This window comes from Trichogramma pretiosum, unplaced genomic scaffold (assembly GCF_000599845.2).
Source record: "Trichogramma pretiosum strain Unisexual culture from Peru unplaced genomic scaffold, Tpre_2.0 scaffold44, whole genome shotgun sequence".
NCBI lineage: Eukaryota > Metazoa > Arthropoda > Insecta > Hymenoptera > Trichogrammatidae > Trichogramma > Trichogramma pretiosum.
Window position 1 is genome coordinate 1,395,677 of NW_019641632.1, and position 20,350 is coordinate 1,416,026.

General features: G+C 33.1%; 3 protein-coding genes across 3 annotated transcripts; 2 read left to right on the forward strand and 1 right to left on the reverse strand.

Moving 5' to 3' along the window:
- The first annotated feature begins 5,854 nt into the window (after positions 1-5,854).
- On the forward strand, positions 5,855-7,784 carry LOC106659985 (cytochrome P450 6k1-like). The gene is made up of 6 exons (XM_023459309.1): positions 5,855-6,486; positions 6,545-6,745; positions 6,824-6,910; positions 6,973-7,160; positions 7,236-7,527; positions 7,597-7,784. Exons 1-6 carry the CDS (start codon positions 5,961-5,963, stop codon positions 7,761-7,763), a joined length of 1,461 nt encoding a protein of 486 aa, XP_023315077.1. The 5' UTR covers positions 5,855-5,960; the 3' UTR covers positions 7,764-7,784.
- Positions 7,785-8,996: 1,212 nt separating this feature from the next.
- Positions 8,997-12,425, forward strand: LOC106660133. Its single transcript, XM_014382981.2, has 3 exons — positions 8,997-9,245; positions 11,034-11,131; positions 11,200-12,425. Exons 1-3 carry the CDS (start codon positions 9,068-9,070, stop codon positions 12,223-12,225), a joined length of 1,302 nt encoding a protein of 433 aa, XP_014238467.1. The 5' UTR covers positions 8,997-9,067; the 3' UTR covers positions 12,226-12,425.
- A 1,566-nt stretch (positions 12,426-13,991) lies between these two features.
- On the reverse strand, positions 13,992-15,857 carry LOC106659983 (doublesex and mab-3 related transcription factor 3, truncated-like). Its single transcript, XM_023459344.1, has 4 exons — positions 15,648-15,857; positions 14,778-15,080; positions 14,331-14,666; positions 13,992-14,246 (listed from the first exon to the last, which is right to left on the reverse strand). The coding sequence occupies exons 1-4, from the start codon at positions 15,855-15,857 to the stop codon at positions 13,992-13,994; spliced, it is 1,104 nt and encodes a 367-aa protein (XP_023315112.1).
- Positions 15,858-20,350: the final 4,493 nt, after the last annotated feature.

Here is a 20,350-nt window from a genome sequence, read left to right on the forward strand (position 1 = left end):
AAGACAGAGATGCTAAAAGAGAAAAACGTACGCGTAAAAAGATATGTAAATAGCCATCGCAAAAAATCGATATCCTATCTACGCTCTCATGCGTCAACTCTGTGATCCGTTATGATTGCTGGCGGAACTTTTTCCTCTTAGTTTATTAGCAATTTTTCTGCGTCGATCGCGTCGATGTAGTATAGTGCGCCTAGTACAGTGTCTCGCGTGCGCTGCATCCGCGCCGTTGTTGTTGAAAAAAACGAACATAAATATAGATATTGTAACATCGATGCGTGAAACATCGAAACCTTGCTTGGCGCGATATATGCTGCTTTTTTCCTTTTTTTTTGTAACTAGCTTGGCATGTCCACAGTGTCTCTATGTATGTATACGTGCACTTTGAGTTGCAAAAAAAACGAGTCGTTTCTCTCAATCCTGCACACGCGTGTTTGGCATTTTATTTTCTAGTCCACGTGCTCGAGAGCGGAACTGCTTGGCGCGCGCTGCGTTGGGTGCTTTCGCGCTCGCACCGTTGTACACACTATATACGCGATCGACGCGATAACTGCATGCAGCACCAGTTTCCAAAGCTGCAGTCGTTCGATTTTATGTTTTCGCTTGTGTTTTCTTGCTTTCTGTTTTTTTTTATTTTCGGTAACAAAGCTCAGAATGTATACATTTCAAGTTCATTGTTTGGTACGCATAGTCGTAGCGGAGAGCAAGAGAGAGAAAGTCAAAAATGAGAGAAGAATGAGAGAAGAGGGAGAGAGAACAATTGATGAATAAAACAATTTTTCCTGAATTCACTTTAAAAAAAATGAATAAAAACAACTGCGCATCGCACTAGTAAAACGTAACATATGGTACATTATAGGGTAGTTGTTGATTTTTGTTGAGTAGTTGTAAGGATTTTGTATAACAACTGCGTAAATGTAACGACACGAAATATATGAATGTGTAATCGAGGCTTGTGCACGTTGGATTACGCGAGTAAACTTGGGTCTCGGGTGCAAAACGCATACGCACCCATACATACTACGTCATAAAGCCTCCAAGGACAAGCAGATATTTCAACGATCGAGATACGATCTTGATGGATCGTTTCAACGATCGCGAACGATAGAATAATATATGATAAATGTTGGTTTTTTATACATATATATTATTATTATGTGTCAAGCGCATATTTGACTGGATTGAAAATGAGGCTATCTCGTTGTATATTGGCGACTAAGAAACACTTTGGGTGTGCACAGCAAAATACTACATGCATATAATATGATAACCATATGAATAAATCCTCATATGAGATACGTAATTTGATAGCAATTTGTGCATCCCTATGTCGCAATATAATATACACCGTTATATTTACATGATATCAAGTGCTCGTAAATCATAATAAGTTATCACGTGCTGCGCACCGTGCGAGGCCCGAGAGTTGAATTCATAATGAATCCAAGATTTGTTATACGCGCCACGCATATTACACGTGCAGATATATATTATTATACATAGACTTTCCATCGGTTTTTCGCAAAGTCGAATCAACATTGTACGCAGCATAACGATTACAAATTTAAGCAATACTATCGTAATATCACATACACAAATACAATGAAAAGCGAAGAAAATATTATACGCCCGTCGCGCAAGTTCCTCGTGCGGGGAGGCGACTCGCCTTAACATCGCGTGAGCCGTGCAAAAACCAAAGTAAATATATATCGCACTACAAAAATTTTTAGCTGTTTTAGCGTGAGCTGTAATCGTAGATCTTGGATTTTGCTTCGTTTTGTTTGTTTTTTATAAATACAAGTATAATGTAGCACAATAGTATAAGATGAAGGATGCGTTGAAGAAAAATTCATATGGGTAAAGTCAAATGATAAGGATTTCAAATAGATGTAGCAACAATTTTAAATAGACACGCAATTTAATTGCAAACATTTTTAACAATATACGATATTGTTTTACTGGTTTTACAGATTCGAATGTTAATTACTTTACTATTGTAATCGGTACTTATCGAATAGTACATAATGTTGAAACAAAATTATATCTGTGTATCGTATGAAATAAACAACTGAAAATTTATCAACGAGATTAGAATCGTTCAATATACATATTCCAAAATACGAAATGCATCTATCACCTCGATGACACCAAATTGAAAAAGCAACACGTGCATTATCGAATTGTATAAATGAAAAATTGTTCGACGTTGTACATTTACAATTTAATTAAAAACAGAGAGAGACTGCACGAGGTCGAAAGAACAGGGATACTTGTTACTGTTGTACTATGAACATTTATTGTTGTCGCTATTGTATGAACATTATCAATTTACATGTACGAATATACAAGACAAATTTTACACAGCTGACGCTTAGTGAAATATATCTGAAGCACAAAATACGAAACGAACTGCTCCATTTCTCTACCATGTACGGCTCATGTCTTTTTAGATTCTACACGACTTGATCAAATAGTTTATATCATCGGATTTAATAGAATTTATATAGATAATTTTAAGTGCTTATATGATGTTAAAATGCGCTATTAATGGAATTATAAAATAATAAACAATCTATTCATGAGAAATCTACGCTGGGTACACAGTTAAAATGTCAGTTAAAGAATATACGGTATGATTATGAGAAATATATACCTTGCACAAATGTATGGACAGAAAGTACGTTAAATTAGCACACTGGGTGTGCAAATTCAATTCTATACGAGGGTGAGATTTGATGCGAAAAAAAAAATTATGCAACAATGAATATTCTGATTTTTTGGGGCCAATCGGTAAAGTGAGATGATAAAGAATAATTATCAACGTCGATGATTAAAGGAGCACGCACAACTCGCAGCCATGAGTCGAGAGACTCTTTTTTTTCGTCTCTCACTAATAAAGAATGCGTATATGAATGAAACATTTCCTTTTTGCACTCAATACTGTTTATAATGAAAATCTAGGCGTATGTATCGAGTCTTTTTATCTACATATTCGCAAGTGTTTTGAAACAGAAAAAATTCACTCGAACAAACGTAACGTTAAGTCTGAATCGTTTCAAATTTTATGTTGATCAAAACCTGTCCAAAAAAAATTACAATCTTACATGTACTCTTAAGAATAATTTTAAATTCATAGTATAGTGACTAGGAATGTTTTGCAAAAAAAATAATTGTACAGTGCTACTTGATTTGACTATCAAGCTGTACCTATAACGATAGGTTGAAATAAAACTGAAATTATTATAAATGTAAAGTATCGGTTCTTCCTCAAACTTAAATAGTGTTGTCGACTAATTTTAGAGTTTAAGTAACTAATATCTAAGAGATCAAATAAAATATAAATTACAGATAGAGTATTATTTATAAAATCGAAAATCTTCAAAAAGAATGGGGTGGAAAATGTTATGGTTTTGTGAATTTTTGCAAGCACAACGAAAATTATATATGTATATACTGACACAGCACCTTGATATTTAATTAATTCATCGACGTAAATGCTTTTAAGCTTCAAAAATTATTATAGAATATACTTGACGTTCGAGGTGACTTTTGAAAAAATTGAGTTTTTGCAATTCTGTGAATAGATGGATATCTAATACATATTATTATTACTCGTGCGAAGTTTAATACATTAGATAATAAGAAAATACAATTGGCCAAATAGTTACTTATTTATTTCTAATGATCTATTGCTATACTTTGATAGTTAAAAAAACATCCCTTACTATTGTATGGTTTATAATAACTTTGAACTGGACTTTCAATTAGTTGTCTTTCTTTTATTCCATAGAATATTACATTTGTTATTACTGTTGTAGAATCAATGGAAGATTAGTTATACTCTAATTTAATTTGACTTTAACAAACTTTCAAGTGGAGTAAACTTGTAAGAGTTGACATATCATTATCAGTTTAAACCAAGAGCTAGTTATTAAACGCATTCTAGGAGATGAAAACTTTTCATTTATTTGGCTATGAGAATTGATTATAAAAATATATGAATCAATTAAAATTTAATAAGAAAAGTATTAAATTTTTTCGAAGAGTTCATACTTTTTGTTGAAATGTATTGAAATCCAGCATTTTTCAATTTTTTTCTTTCGTAATCGAACAAATAGCGCTGAAATAAAAAAAATTTTCAAGAAAATTACGTACTGTAAAAATTATAGAAAAGTATTAACCTACCAGTGTTTGGAAATATCTTTAAAAATCGCAATACTTACTGTAAATAAATGTTTACTGATAATTGGGAATTATACACATTTTTTAAGATTTTTTAGTTTTCCACAAACGAACTAATGTATTCTCTCAATGATGAAACTATAGTAATTTGATGATTTCTTACTCGTGATAACTATTATATACAACTATTATATTCATAATTTAAAAAATTCAAACTATACAGACCTAATAAAAACCATAGATTTAGGAATGAAAAGCGATGATCTTATATACATTTTTTAAATCTCAAAGTTTTATGAGAGGAGAAGCTGAAGAAAACGTATCCAGCGTATTGCAACCTGATGCCAATGCAATGAGGTGCACATTTTTGTAACAAATTATAACTGAACAACTATTATTTAGGCATCACATCACGAATACATCTATTTTTAAAATTTCTTATATTATATATATGTAAGACATATCTTGAACGATATCACGATTGGCTTATTCTAAAAAATATATTTAGCTGGCAAAGAGATTATTTTTATGAATGATTTGCGTATAAATCGAAAATTCCAAAAAATTATTGTTGGATATTTATGAGAATGGCTGTAATCGATTGTTGAAAAAATTCATAATATAAATGATAAATAAATCTGTATTATACTATCCTTATGTAAGAATTAAAGGATTCTTAACTTACAAATAAAATTGTGTTATTTTATTCATATTATACTTTATACCATATATTTCTAATATTAAAGATATAAACTGCTGTCGATTAATTGATTAGTGGTTTCTATGTGATTATTTCATAAACAACTTAAATATAGATTCATCATAACATATTTTCTATGGTAACGAAAATACGCCACCTTAGTATTTCTAAGGTCTTTTTTTATTAATCAATTGCAACAGCGAATAATAAAATAATATGCAACTAATGGCATAAAGGCTATCGATGCAGAAAATTCATTTGTACAAACAATTAGATCTATAAAATTATAAAATTGAAAAAAATATCAATAAAAACAATCTTGGCATCAAACTTTAGTAACTAAAAATGTGGAAAAAAAATGAGGAATACGACAAGAGCAAGAAGGAATTCAGGGATTAATACCGTTTGACCAGGCTCTAAAAACATTTAATAAAAATCGCAAAGATTTTACATGTGACAGGAAATAATTTTCGAAGATTGCGAAGTTTAATAGATGCGAAATTTTTTCGCGTACGAATATAATTTGAAAATATCACGTTCTTATTGGTGAATCCAAGTAGTAAATTTTAGATTATATCGACCCTCTACATTTTTTGGACCAAATATGCAAAGAAGTTTCATTTTAGCTAATTTTTTATCTAATTTGATGAGACTGACGTGTTATAAGCATGCTTATCATGATCATAACTTTCTTGAAATGGTTTGGTTTGCAATCAACATCGATTATTTTCCAATCGAAACACTGAATATCTCAATCTTTAAAAGCAAACGTGAGCTAGCATGTGTCTCGCAACGACTGTTGGTGAAGAAATTTAAGCGCATTTTCCTTATAAATCGCCAATATGCGCAGTCGCACCTAATATCACGTGAGATGATAATCCTTTTTTTATCGTATGAATGATTTATTATTTATTCGAATGGCTCGAACTTATTTCAGTCATATGCTCTGATTAGTTCATCGGTGCCTAACGTGTTTTTCTAACGGTAAAATAGTTGAAAGTGTTGACATATAGCTTAGAAATTCTAAATAAAGATACTCACGTGCATCTTTTTCTAAAATTTCAATAAAAATTGGGCCAATATGATTGTGTCTTATCTCAACTTTGTGCTACCAGCCATCTTTGCGTCTTTGTTTACTGTCGTAGTATTCTTTTATTTTTACACCAGACGAAATTTCGGGTATTGGAAGAAGCGAAATGTCCCAACGGTCTGGCCTCCCCGTGCTTTTTTTGGCAACTTTGGTCCTTGCCTATTCATGCAACAATCAGCCGAGAGTTTTTTTCACGAATTGTATAAAGCTGCAGATGGCGAACTTTTAGTCGGCTACTGGGTTTTTGACAAACCTCATGTAATGATACGTGACCCGGAATTAATAAAACACGTGCTAGTGAAAGATTTCGATAAATTTTCTGACAGACTGATAAGTTCTTCTAAGAGCGATGCAATGGGCAATAACAATATGTTCTTACTGAAAGAACCAGCATGGAAACCATTGAGACAAACAATGTCTAAATTTTTCACGTCAGGAAAAATGAAAAAAGTATTCGAACGAATGCCGGATGTTGCCGCAGATTTAGACAACTATCTCGATAATTTAGGATTAAAAGGTAACTGCTTCAAAGTACACAATTTAAAACAATCTGATTAGACGGTGTTTTATTGTAGATGAGGATTGCGTGATCGACATAACAGAAATGTGCTATAAATTTGCCCTTGATTTAATTGGTGTTACGACGTATGGTATAAATATGAATTCTTTGACGATACCAGATGCTCAATTTCGCGAAAAAGGACGTATCGTCTTTAGTACATCTCCATCGAGACATTTTGAAAATTTATGCATGTTTTTTTATCCACCACTGACACGTTTAATCGGAAGTCAATTTTTTTCATCTACTTCAAATTTCCTGAAAAACGCATTTTTGAATTCAATCAATCAAAAAGTACAGTTGAAAAATTCAAAAACAGATTTTTTAGATTTACTGGTCGATTTGAAGAATAAAGAAATTTCATCATTTTCTCATAAGACTGGTACGTGATTGTACTTGAATATGAATAATATCAGTTTATGTTAATTTTAATTATTAGAAAAGATTTTAGCGATAATGAACTCGTAGCTCAGGCAGCAATTTTTTATACCGCTGGTTTTGGCACGACATCGACGACCATCATGTTCGCGCTCTATGAATTGTCAAAGCAACCTGAGATACAAATTAAACTGCAGCGAGAAATTCAAAGCGCTCTGAATTTAAGTCAAAATAAATGCTTATCATACGATATGGTTTGTTATTGAAACTAAATGATCAAAGTTATTACCTATATTTATTCGCATATTAATGTTTCATTGAAAAGTTAGGTTCAAGCTCTTCCTTACCTGGACGCTGTTGTTTGGGAAACACTGAGAATATATCCTACGGTCATGAGTTTGGACAGAATTTCGATGGATAGTTATCGATTTCCTGGCACTAACATAACTATTGATAAAGGTACGCCTGTGTCGATACCACTGCGCGCACTTCAAATGGATTCAAGATATTTTGCCAACCCGGATAAATTTAATCCAGATAATTTCTATGGTCCAAGTAATAAAAGTAACATAATAAAGTACACGTTTTTACCGTTTGGCGATGGACCACATATTTGCATTGGTAATACATTTTTCATTCATGATAAAAAAAAGTTTCTCCAAAATTATAATTTTGATATTTTTGTAACAGGCATGCGTCTTGGACTTATGGTTGTTAAATATGGTTTAGCATATTTAATGTCAAAGTATACGGTTGAACAATGCAAAGAAACAGTACCGAATATTGGATACAATGTTCGAAGTGTGTTTTTATCTCCAAGTGATAGTATCGTATTGAAAATCAAAAAAATTAAATAATATTCTCATAAAATTTCTCATCTTCACCTTACACCTTCGAATTAGAAAATAGTATATTTTGTAACAAGTGCGCGAAGCAGTTGACTCATCCAGGAGTCGTTTTCACCCGAGCGCAGTGAGGGTGCAAAGACTCCTGGGTGAGTCAACTTCCTCGCGGACTAGTTGCAAACGATATTTTTTAACTCTGCTTGCGAGAAACTAGGGTTTTCTGACGCTTTAAGGTTAGAAAACCCGTGTTTCGCGCACGCAGTGTTAAAAGAGTTAAAAAATATCGTTTGCAACTAGTCCGCGAGGAAGTTGACTCACCCAGGAGTCTTTGCACCCTCGCTACGCTCGGGTGAAAACAACTCCTGGATGAGTCAACTGCTTCGCGCACTTGTTACAAAATATACTATTTTCGAAGAGTTTTTTAATAGAATAAAACAACATTCACGTGACACAGAGAAACTTTTTGCTATTTGCTAATTGTAAATATATTTTGATATTACTTAATTTTGTCAATAAATTATTTTAATTCTCTGTTTTTAAAAATATTTTTTCTATAATTTAAATGAGAGTAAAGATAATATATTTGCCATATATTTTAACACTCTGAATCATCCAAAAAAAGTGATTTTCCAATAGACGTAAAAATTCATGTCCAATACGGATGCCCATGAAAAATTTGTTTTTCATTAACAGTGAAAAATCAAAAGTTTCTGAGAATTCCACACGTGTGAACGAACTATACAGACATAATAAAAACCAGAAATTTACAGGAATGAAAAACGATGATCTTGAAAAAAGCTGAAGAAAATGTATTGCAACCTGATGTCAATGAAAAGGTGTAAATTTTTGTGACAAATGATAACAAAACAACTATAAAATAGGCAATTATTATACTATGTATTCGTAAGACGTGTCTCGAATGATATCACGATTAGCTTATTCAAAATAATATATTTAGCTGGCTAAGAGATTATTTTTATAAATAATTTGTGTATAAATTGAAAAATCTGAAACATTATTTTTATAAATTTAATAAAACGGCTGTAATCGATTGTTGAGAAAATTCATAAAATAATTGATGAATAAATTTTTATTGTACAATTCATAGATATGAGAATTAAAAATTTCTTCCTCTTAAATCTCAAAATAAGATTGGCAGCCGCCAGCCGTTAGAGGACAGCAGCGTCGTTAGTCACGTTATGCGCAGAAGTCCGAATTTTCACATCAGACTTCAGATCTTGTTAATGGTTAGTTTCTGTCTGCTGTTCTGACACATTACTATTTACTCTTGAAAAAAAAACAAGTAGCTACATAAAATGAAGTGCAGTGTAATAAATTGCAAAGGATACAAACGATTTAAATTTCCAAAAAATAGCGAACTAAGAAAAAAGTGGCTCGAGGCAATAAAGAGACCAAATTACACACCAAAAACGTCTCATGGATTGTGTGAAAAACATTTTAAGCCATCAGATATGTATACAGAAAGTTATGAAGGTAATTAATATTGTTACTTATAATATATAAATTTGTATAAATATTAAATTTTTTCTCATTGCCCTGACCAAAAAATATAAAATTGAATAAAAATAAAATTTAGAGCTATCATATGGGTAAAAACGCCAATAATGCCCCAACACCACGCGCGGGCAGCGAAAACGGCCGGCTTGCTCTGTTTTCAAATCACTCGCAAAAAGTAAAATAAAATTTAGAAAAATAAACCATCATAGGTTTTCGATAGGTTTTTACCTAAGCTTTCTATTGGTGAGGTCAAAAATGCCAAAATATGCCTCCAAAACCTCAATAAATGGACTTGAAGATAAAACATGTTGTAACTTCCAGATTTCAAGTCCGATCGATTTTCTGACTAGTTAGATCGAAAAATCTCGCGATTTTACATTTTACAAAAAAAAAGGACTTTTTCGATTTTCTCGAGCAATGTAGATGGAAAGAGCGCGGGATCGGCCCCTTTCGCTGCTCGCTCGTGGCGCTGGGGCATTATTGGCGTTTTTACACATATATTGAATTATGATCTGTTGTAAAGTATAAAAATTTATACAATTACTAACGATTTCGAACTGCCAAAGAATTTATAAAGATTTTATTACATTATTTACGTTGAGAAGTACTGCGTTATATTGTGTAAAATTAATTTACAATTTTTTTTCTAATTTTGGATATAAATTACTGTTTCACTTTTTTAAGAATAAGATGATTGAATTTTAAGTCAAAAATCGGTTAATTTTACTGCTTAGAGTGAACTAGAAAGAAAAACATTTGTTAAAAAATTATGAAATGGTAATCACTCGACCAGTGATTGAAAGGTTTAGAAAAAATCTTCCTTTAAGCAGCTCGGATGCATGTTTTTAGTCAATTTCAGGTAATCGAACCGATAGTTTGTCAAAGTTCATACCTTCCTCTACCTATTAGAATTTTTACAGAATTTTCAATTGAGTTTTTCATTTATAAAAGTTCATGAAAATGAAAAAAATGTGCTTTACAGCTCAGCGTACGTGCTTTGAACTGCTCATTCTTTTACAGTGGATCTTCCAAATTTTAACGATTTTTAGCGATGATGTACAAAATGACCGTATTTTACAGCTCAGCGTACGATGCATTCGTAAATTAATTCCTATCGTTAAACTTCATTAATTTTGGACCTGATACCCATTCGAATAGTTAGCAATAATAACCAAGAATAGCATAAAAATTCGTCGGTCATGAATAATGTCGTTATCAATTAATAATTTTTATTTAAAAAACTGCTTTCAATCACTGGGTGGGTGACTTTATATAATTTTAGAATCGAAAATTTTTCTTCGAAAATCGTTTATAACTCTAAAAATATTTGATATTTCTATAAAACTATATCACTATACTATAAAAATATATCATTTTTCTGAAGTGAACCACATGACCATTTTTCGATTAGCTTATTATTATAATGTTTATTAAACAATTTTTGAAGGAACTGTTTGACAAAAATCAAACTTTTTTTGGAAAGCTGCCATTTCCACAATTTTCACCATTGAGCTAAAATCATAAGTGACTGAATGAAAAAAGTCTTCAACTTCAAAAGGATATTCGTTTTTTGTTCTAAGTATCATAGGACCCGAAAAAAGTGTCCGTTAGTCAAAGAATTGCTTTTTGTAAATTTACACATGTATTATTAGTTCTAAAAGTCCCGAATTGAATGACTTATCGTGAACTTCGCAAAAAAATTCCTGAATATTTCGCTGCTGTGAAATAGTAAGGATAATTATTGTAAATTTTATTATTTTATAGGTGGATATCAAATGAATCAAACGCGTTTAAAAACTAACAGTATTCCATCCATATTTCCGTGGGAAGTAAAAGACAATCAAGAAAGTAACCCAGCTACGGTATTATACAGTGTACTATTTTATTCAACGTTTATTACGTACATGTTTATAATGCTTTCTTTGCGCAGGTGAAAGATGAACCCCAAGAAGTAGATGAACGCATTACAGAAAGTACTTTTTCTGCACATTTTAATTCTGGTTGTAACTCAAATCAAGAACAACAAAGCTTATTCAAGAATGATATAGCAATTGTCTCAACTCAACAACTCAGTTTAAATGAGTATGAAAAAATATGTACAAAAACCTCACTTAAATCAGATGAAAAGGGTAGTTTAACAAGTGATAATGACACGAGTGAAGAAACAAAATCTGTTATAGTTCAGACTCATCGAGTGTCAAGATACAATCTAGAAGATTATAGGTACAAGCCCATACCATTGCAACACTTTACAGGATTAACTTATGAAAAGATTACGGCTGTACTGCACACTCTAAAACCAGTTATGAGCCACTTTGAAAAATTAGAAAAAAGTATAAATATCACGATTCCTAATCAACTATTTTTAGTTTTATGGAAGTTAAGAAAATGTACTTGCAACTTAGAATTAGCTGAGCATTTCAATGTGAGCTCAGTGAATGCGAGTGAAATCTTTAAAACGTGGATCTTAAACATGTCTAAAACATGGTCTGACATGACTACTTGGCCTGATCGAGAGCTAGTTTATTTTTACATGCCATATGTTTTTAAAAATAATTACCCTAAAACTCGAGTCACACTGGATGCAAAAGAACTCAAAATTGATGCTCCAAGCAATCATAAGCTCAAACAAGCAACACTCAGCACATATAATAAGCTAAATGTAAAGGTTGAGACAACTCCTGGTGACTCAATTATTGACAGTCAAATAATAGAGCAAAGTAATTTACAGAAAAAATATGAATCAGATGATACGATCCTTGCCGATAAGAGCACAATACAAGATTTGAACGCTCCATGCACTGTCACTGACAAAACTCATCGAGTTCACATTGAAAAAGTTAAAAAAACATTCACGATACTCTCAAAGAAACTTACTCGTGAACTCCTTCCTTTATCATCGGAAATAATTCAAGTATGTGCAATGTTAAGTAACTTTAAAGACAATATTATTTAAATTAAAATTTAAAGTAACAACAGTATCGTTTAACGCGCTGTGCACGCTCAAATCACTCATGCCTTTGATCACGTTTCCAAGAATTTAAATAATTCGCTCTTAATTCATTGTACACCATCTACCTAGCACCACCACCAACTAAAAGACTTATTTTTATGACACACTCAAGCCGTCACTTGTTTAAGAGAAAAAAAATAATACAAAATAATGTACATATACGAATAGAAAAAAAAGAAAGAAAATGAATAATAAAGTACTTTATTTTTAATAACTTGATTTTTTTATGAATATAAACTCATTTTTTCGCTGAATATTGTAACCCTCATTACTTCATATTAAACCGTCGCTGTGCTCGGGGCATAAACTACGCCGCGATACTTCAGCGAGTAAATATCTTTTTCTTATTCTATTTTTTATGGTATTGACGTCGAAGGGTTTGAGAGGTAAGTGTATTTGCTCGATGTCAATCAAAAAGATCTGAACCAAGAATATTTTTATTAATGATTTAGACAATTTATTCATCATTTTTTCAACCTATCGAAAGATATAACAGAAGAATTTTCTTATTTATAATTTAGACAGTTTATTCTAGAATCTGTTTTTTATTTGTTGTATTTAATCATAATCAAATACTATAATTTTCTGAAAAAATTGCTTATTTTCGAATAATTTCTATAAAATAAGGTTGATGAGTGAACCGAGTACAGGCAGAGCCCCTCCAATTATAATATAAATGGAAGAGTAAAAAATTAACCACTTCATTTTTTGAAATTTCATTTTAAGGTCTTTTGAATTTGATGACAATGAAAAAAATGTTCAAACGGCTTACGTTGCTTTTTGAGACAAAAGCATATTTTACTTCGAACTTGTTTATGAAATTTCAGTCATACGTCGTAGTTATGTACAAAAACTGTTACGTGGACTGTCGAAAATTTTATAGATTCTATGTTTTTCTCCCTTTTTATTTTTTTAAGACTCAATACTTCATTCTGAAAAACGTAAAAACTTCGTTCATTAACTAACAAATCTTCCAATATATACAACAAATGATTTTGCAAGTAATGAATCATTTTATCGGAAAATAAGAAGAGAAAAAATAATTATTTTTACTGAAAAATCTATAGCAAGAAATATCAAAGGCAAATACGTATCGAAAAATTTAGTCACGTCCTCGACGTGTAAAAGCCGAAACGACAGAACTGCGACACGTCGGAGATACCCGAGATTTTCGTCCAGATGATATACTTAATGTCACTCGAGACGCATGGCTTGTATGTATGGATAGGTTGACTCGCGCGAACACGCCTTCTTCGCCAGAACAAATGCCCCGCGGTTAGCCCCTAATTCACTTTTGTATATTTATACACCCACGATTGAATCTTCCTAACTCGATTGCTCTCCATCCGAACTTTCCGGGCACATACTTACATTAGTTTTCACTATCAGGCGCAGTTACTATTTACACTCCCAATCGTCGAGAAGAGTAAACTAAAAACAAAGCCTCGGGCTCACCCTTTTTTATACTTTTCTACGTGGAATGACATTACACTCGTCTCGCATGGAAGCCATTGAAATAATAAAATATAAATATTACCTCGAGCTAATTTACAGTTTAATGTTGTACACAATAAATATTTGAAATCAATATAAATTCGAATTTATAACAAAAAATTCGGTTATAAATGAAAACTCTCAAAATATAACATTTTATTTTACAACCTTAGCCGACAATCATTAAGAAATACATAAATAATTGTCCCTCTAATTTAAGGAAACTTATAACAAAGCAGACAGTTCGGTTGAACGCATGGTACTCGTGGAACGAACGAGGGCAAATGCAAAATTGGTCGTGGCAATGGTATTTCGTGCTGCTGCTGCTGCGTCTGTTGTAATCCACAGTCAAAAATACCGCCGTTCTCGTGCACGGAGCTCGATTTATTGTTCGAAGGGAAGCTGGCAGCGGTGCAAAATTCAAAGGTACGAGGAACAGATTCCGATAGCACATTGACGAAGCAGCATCCCTGTCGACACGCGGCGAAAGATAAATCGCGCGTAGAGAAACGATTGCCAAGGTGAGATTATAAAACGCATGTATGTATAATTACCAATGATCCGGTGGCGTGCGAGCTGGTCGCGTGCAAGGGTGGAAACGCGTTCGCCACGTCCGAGTAACTCGCCTCATTGATTTTCTTTCCGACCTGCTCCTCGCTGGCCGTTGTCGTTACTTTATCGGAAGATTTGATTGGCGGTTTGAAGGCGGACACTCTCTCGGCTCTGTCGTCGGCCGAAAAATACTCGATCGCTTTGAGCAGATCTTGACCGCAGCGCTGGAGAACGAGCTGCAAAACGGCCGCCTTGGTGCCGGGAAAGAGACGAGCGAGGGTATTGAGCGACGCGACCGATACCGTCGAGGTCGACACGGATTTCTCATCGGAGCTCGACTGCTGGCAATTTTTTATACGTAAATTCTTTATAAATATCAATATAGATTCGTATGGAAATTAGTATATCTAAATAAATATAAAGGATGAATAGAAAGCAAAAATGTTCACTAAAAAATAATTATGTTTCCGCACCTTGGACGACGATGCCGCCGGGTTATCGGTAACACTCTGACCCACGGGGTTAGATTTTATTTTTCGGCCGCTGTCGCCTGCAGTTTTGTTGTCGTTGAATAAATTTTTGACACTGGGAGCGCTCGGGTTCGCTTTAGATTTGGCATCGACGTCGGGCTCGGTGACTTGCATCCCGAAAATCTTGCCCTGTGGAAGACGACTCAATTTTTGCCCCGTCGAGACTTTGGCCATGCTCAAAGCAATGGCGTCTTCCGCTGCTTGTTGCCTTTTTAAGGCTACCTAGTGATACAATAATTATTAAAAATCTCCGTGTTGAGTTTCGCATCACCTCTGTATAAAAGATTAATCATTGTGATAGACGCGTGTTTTCCGAGCGTAAGAAAGACAAACAAATGTGCTCAAGCACACGACAGAAACTCACGCGCACACATGTTCGCGCTCGAAATCACAGACACGCACTTGTCACTGGAGATGTAATATATATCGTTGATGCACTCGAAATGTATGTGGAAGCAACCCCCTCGCTTCGAGCGCGCACGATTGGCGACAATGCGCGGAGAAAAAGATCGGATATCATAATGCCTCGGCAAACGGCAATGAAATCCGATCGTCTTCCTCGTCATCCTTAATGGATTTAACATTGACGCGGATTGAAACGTTTGCTTATCATATCGTCATCGGGTACGGGAGCTACTCAGACAGAGACGTGACTATTTCTCGAGAACACAACGAAATCTTTCGCGTATTGTTTTTTTTTGTTTTTTAAAATTATTTTAATTTTATTTTAAAGCAATGCAACGCACAACAAGCGTGGTATACATCGAGTCACTGATAAAAGGTTAATACCTGAGCTGCCATGACGCGCTGCCGCTCGGCGATCAGAGAACACTTTGGACAGTAGCACTCTCGATATCGGCATTCCTTTTTGTGTCCTCTCAACCACGATATCAGACCGTGATTGCGGCATCTGGCACATTTTGGTCTTCGCTGCTTGAGCTCACTTCCTCCCGAGTCACTTTGATTATCTTCGGAGCCCTTCAATTTGACCCGCAACATTGCGAATAATCATCTATACAATTATGATTTTATGCCGGTGGAAAAAAGTAACAAAAACGAAAAACTTAGCTGTGATTGCTATCCAGCTATAAGATTGAGCGATTAATAAAATTTCGCAAGATTATCCGATTAGAGTGTTACAAGGACCGAGGCGCTCGATCGAATGATAGTAAAAATCTGTTTTCTGTAACATCAAATCAGGCGGATGATGAGCTGATACTCCGTCGCGCGAGTTTCGCTTGATGACCCTTGTATACAGCACCGGCAGTAGCAGAGATGAAGAAGCGGAAAAGCCACAAGCGCGAGCGTATGCGCGCAGACCGGCCATACGGATCACTCCGAGCTTAGGGGATGGACGTCGAAGATTCTCTTCATTGGCTCGATTTTTTGTTTATCTACCACGCCCGCTTGTTTTCTGGCTTATGCTACAGCTATATTATGTATTTAGCGGCCGCAAAACTTATATAAATGTATCGTATAGCACACGTTATTTCTTATTGGATTAAGATGATACCGAAGCAAGGTAAGAATGAAAATTTTTAAACACGTTTTCACAGTTTTCCACTTAATATTTGTCTAAGATCTGACATACATGTTGAGAATAATAGAGAATAAAATATCCTCTCAGTTTGAACATAAGTACGCAGCAGGGATTTGGAAAAATGTATTATAAATAATTTTTTTGTCATGAATTAGGTACTTCATTGATGAAGAGAAATTTTTCAAAACTAAAAAAATGTGTGCAATCATTGAATGTTTTATATGATTAGTTGAGGGATTCTCAAATTGCCTACAAATGACTTACACGTGAATTCGCAGTGACAATGAATTAAAAATACTCAAAGTTTATGAAACTTGAAAGTTCGAGTTTTGATAGGAAAATTAAAAAAAATTCTGATAGCAAGTATTTAATATTTATGAATAAACACATAAACTTGGCCAAGAAAAGCGGACAGTATTTCTATGAAAATTATTAAATCTAAAAAACGCAAATTTACAAAGGTATTTTTGAGGCAACTCTAGGTGGATTTCTATCTGTAAATTGCTTGATATTCGTCCCGCTACCTTCTCTCTCGGACACATATCGGACCTTGTGTACATTCCATTTACAGTTGTTTACTTGTAATGACATTTTAGGAGCGAAAATAGTACATCACGTAACTGAGGCGGAAAGTTGTATATCTTGGGGTTTTCTATTTTATTTAAAAATGTTTGAGATTTTCTATATCAAGATAGGAGTACTTAAACAAAAAAATTCACAGATCAAAAGTTTTTAAATTTTTCCAAGAATCTGTCAGAATTTTTTGAATCGTCCATTACCCTCTTTCAGAGACCCTAATTTGAGGCTTTTCTTGCGAAATTCAGAAACCTTTAAAAAAAGGTAATGGACGATTCGAAAAATTCTGAAAAAATTCAGACAGACTCTCTGAAAAATTTCGAAACTTTTGATCTGTGCATTTTTTGTTCAAGTGCTCCTATCTTGATAAAAAAAATCTCAAAGATTTTAATAGAATAGAAAATCCCTTTTAAAATGGGCCCTAAGGCCCATTCAATAAAACTAAGCATAGGGAGCTTTATTATTAGGTTCCTGGAGACTCCAAACTCCTGGAGACTCGGGTCAAACTCATAAAAATATCTCAAATTTAATCATTTATATTTGCATTTATTAAACAATCGTTCTTGTAATCACAGCGTATAAAAGTGATGTACTATAATGTAACAATAATCAATTGTAATGTTTTATCTAGTTTGAAACAACAAAAAATAACAATATTAACTAAATACGTGAGTAAACAATAATATATTGGAACTATATTGTGAACTGATTATTTTTTTCAGGGGGAAATATTTCTCTTGTAAAATTTTTTTTGAGTATCAAGAGGTGCGGTAGCACCTAGCCGGCAAAGTATAAAAAAAAAATTATTAAAAAAAAATTTTCGAGAAGAAATTTTTCAAAAAAAATTTTTTATGAAAATTTAAAAAAAAAATTTTTTCAAAAAAAATTTTTCAAGAAAAATTTTTTATGAAAATTTTTCAAAAAAAAATTTTTCAAAAAACAAATTTTTATGAAAAAAAAAAAATTTTTCAAAAAACAAATTTTTATGAAAAAAAAAAAATTTTCAAAAAAAAATTTTCATGGAAAAAAACATTTTTCAAAATAAAATTTTTATGGAATAATTTTGATAAAATGATGTTTATAAAAAAATATAATTGTTAAAATAAATTTATTCCATTGAAATGCATAGAAATTAGGCTTATTAGCTAAGAAATGTCGGCTAGGTGCGGCGCACCTATTCTATACGTCTGCACGAGAGAAATAAAAAAAGGTAGTTCTAGTCAGGGTACTTCCGGTATTCGAAGTGCTACCAGATAGGTATCATTCGATAGGGAATTGAAAATAATGAACTCATGCAAATTTTCAGATGATTTGGTGCATTGGATAAAAAGATAGAGCCATCCAAATTTTTTTTAGCATGAAAACACGTTTTTTTCCGATTTTTTGTCAAACATGAGTCAGCCACGAGATCTCGGGAAATACTTAACCGATCGAAATTCTGACGCGAGATTTGGAAAGGTATACAGCTCTACTACAATAGTTCACTATCAGAATTTCCGATTTCCCGGAAAATTCGTCTTGTAAATCGATAATTGAGTGAAGTACCGTTTAGAGGTTATGTTTCAAATATGTTTCAAATTTCGTTTTCATGTCAGCCACGAGATCTTGGCGAAAAAAAATTTTAACCAAATTCTGTCCGGTGATTCGGAAAGGTCTTGCGCCGTACTACAATAGTTCACACTCAGAATTTTCAATTTTCAGAAAATTTAGAGCTCTTTATCGATTTTTAACTCGGGCGCTATTTTGTGATATTTTTGCATACGCGTGTGAAATCGTTGCATTTGTGTCAGCCACGAGATCTTGGCGAAAAAAAATTTTAACCAAATTCTGTCCGGTGATTCGGAAAGGTCTTGCGCCGCACTACAATAGTTCACACTCAGAATTTTCAATTTTCAGAAAATTTAGTGCTCTTTATCGATTTTCAACTCGGGCGCTATTTTGCGATATTTTTGCATACGCATGAGAAATTGTTGCATTTGTGTCAGCCACGAGATCTTGGCGAAAAAAAATTTTAACCAAATTCTGTCCGGTGATTCGGAAAGGTCTTGCGCCGCACTACAATAGTTCACACTCAGAATTTTCAATTTTCAGAAAATTTAGAGCTCTTTATCGATTTTTAACTCGGGCGTTATTTTGCGATTTTTTTCCATACGCGTGTGAAATCGTTGCATTTGTGTCAGCCACGAGATCTTGGCGAAAAAAAATTTTAACCAAATTCTGTCCGGTGATTCGGAAAGGTCTTGTGCCGCACTACAATAGTTCACACTCAGAATTTTCAATTTTCAGAAAATTTAGAGCTCTTTATCGATTTTTAACTCGGGCGATATTTTGCGATTTTTTTGCATACGCACGAGAAATCGTTGCATTTGTGTCAGCCACGAGATCTTGGCGAAAAAAAATTTTAACCAAATTCTGTCCGGTGATTTGGAAAGGTTTTAAGCCGTACTACAATGGTTCACATTCAGAATTTTCACTTTACAGAAAATTTCGAGCTTCGATTATTTACTAGTTCGCTATTTTTCGATATTTTTCATTCCTTTGAATAATCGTTGCTTTGTGGTAAGCAGAGATCCTATCCTCAATGAATGGTTTTCAATTTTGAAAAAAAATCCAATGCGCACTCTATATGTACATATTCAAACTATTAACATCTCAACATGTGAAACTCATTAAAACTCAAAATATGACATTGTTAAAATATCATTTTTCGATTTAACTACTTATAAATAAGTATGAGTCCCGGCAAAGTATTTTTTTAAATTTGAACAATTTTACGAAAACTCAAAATATGACATTGTTAAAATCTCATTTTCCGATTTAACTACTTATAAATAAGTATGAATCCCGGCAAAGTATTTTTTTTCATCCTTCACTCATTGACTTTTTCTCCCATCTCTTAATGGATAACCATTATAGAACTTTTTTATGATGACCATTATTTGCTAAGAAAATTTAAGAAAAATTAGAAGTTTGAATGAATTACTGAAAGATTATATCGACTCATAAAATATAATTCATTAAAATGTTTAAATATCGAAATAATCGTCAAAGATCACTTTGCGTGCCCAGAGCTCATTGGCTTACATGTGAACAAAATCAATCTAATGCATCGAAAGAATTCGCACTTTTAATAATTTTAAACATTTTTCATACCATTTAGTTGAATCCTTTCGAGTACATACATACAGAGAAACCTCGATATTTACGGTTTCACTATATATCCACGATTTTTTCTAATTCACATTTTTTTTTGTGCAACTATCACTCGATCTATATACGCGAATTTAAAAAGTCAGTATTCACGGTGTTGACTGGTTTTATAATTTTGTTGCTGAAGATGCAATAAGTAAAATGATTAAAGTCACCATTTCTAGAA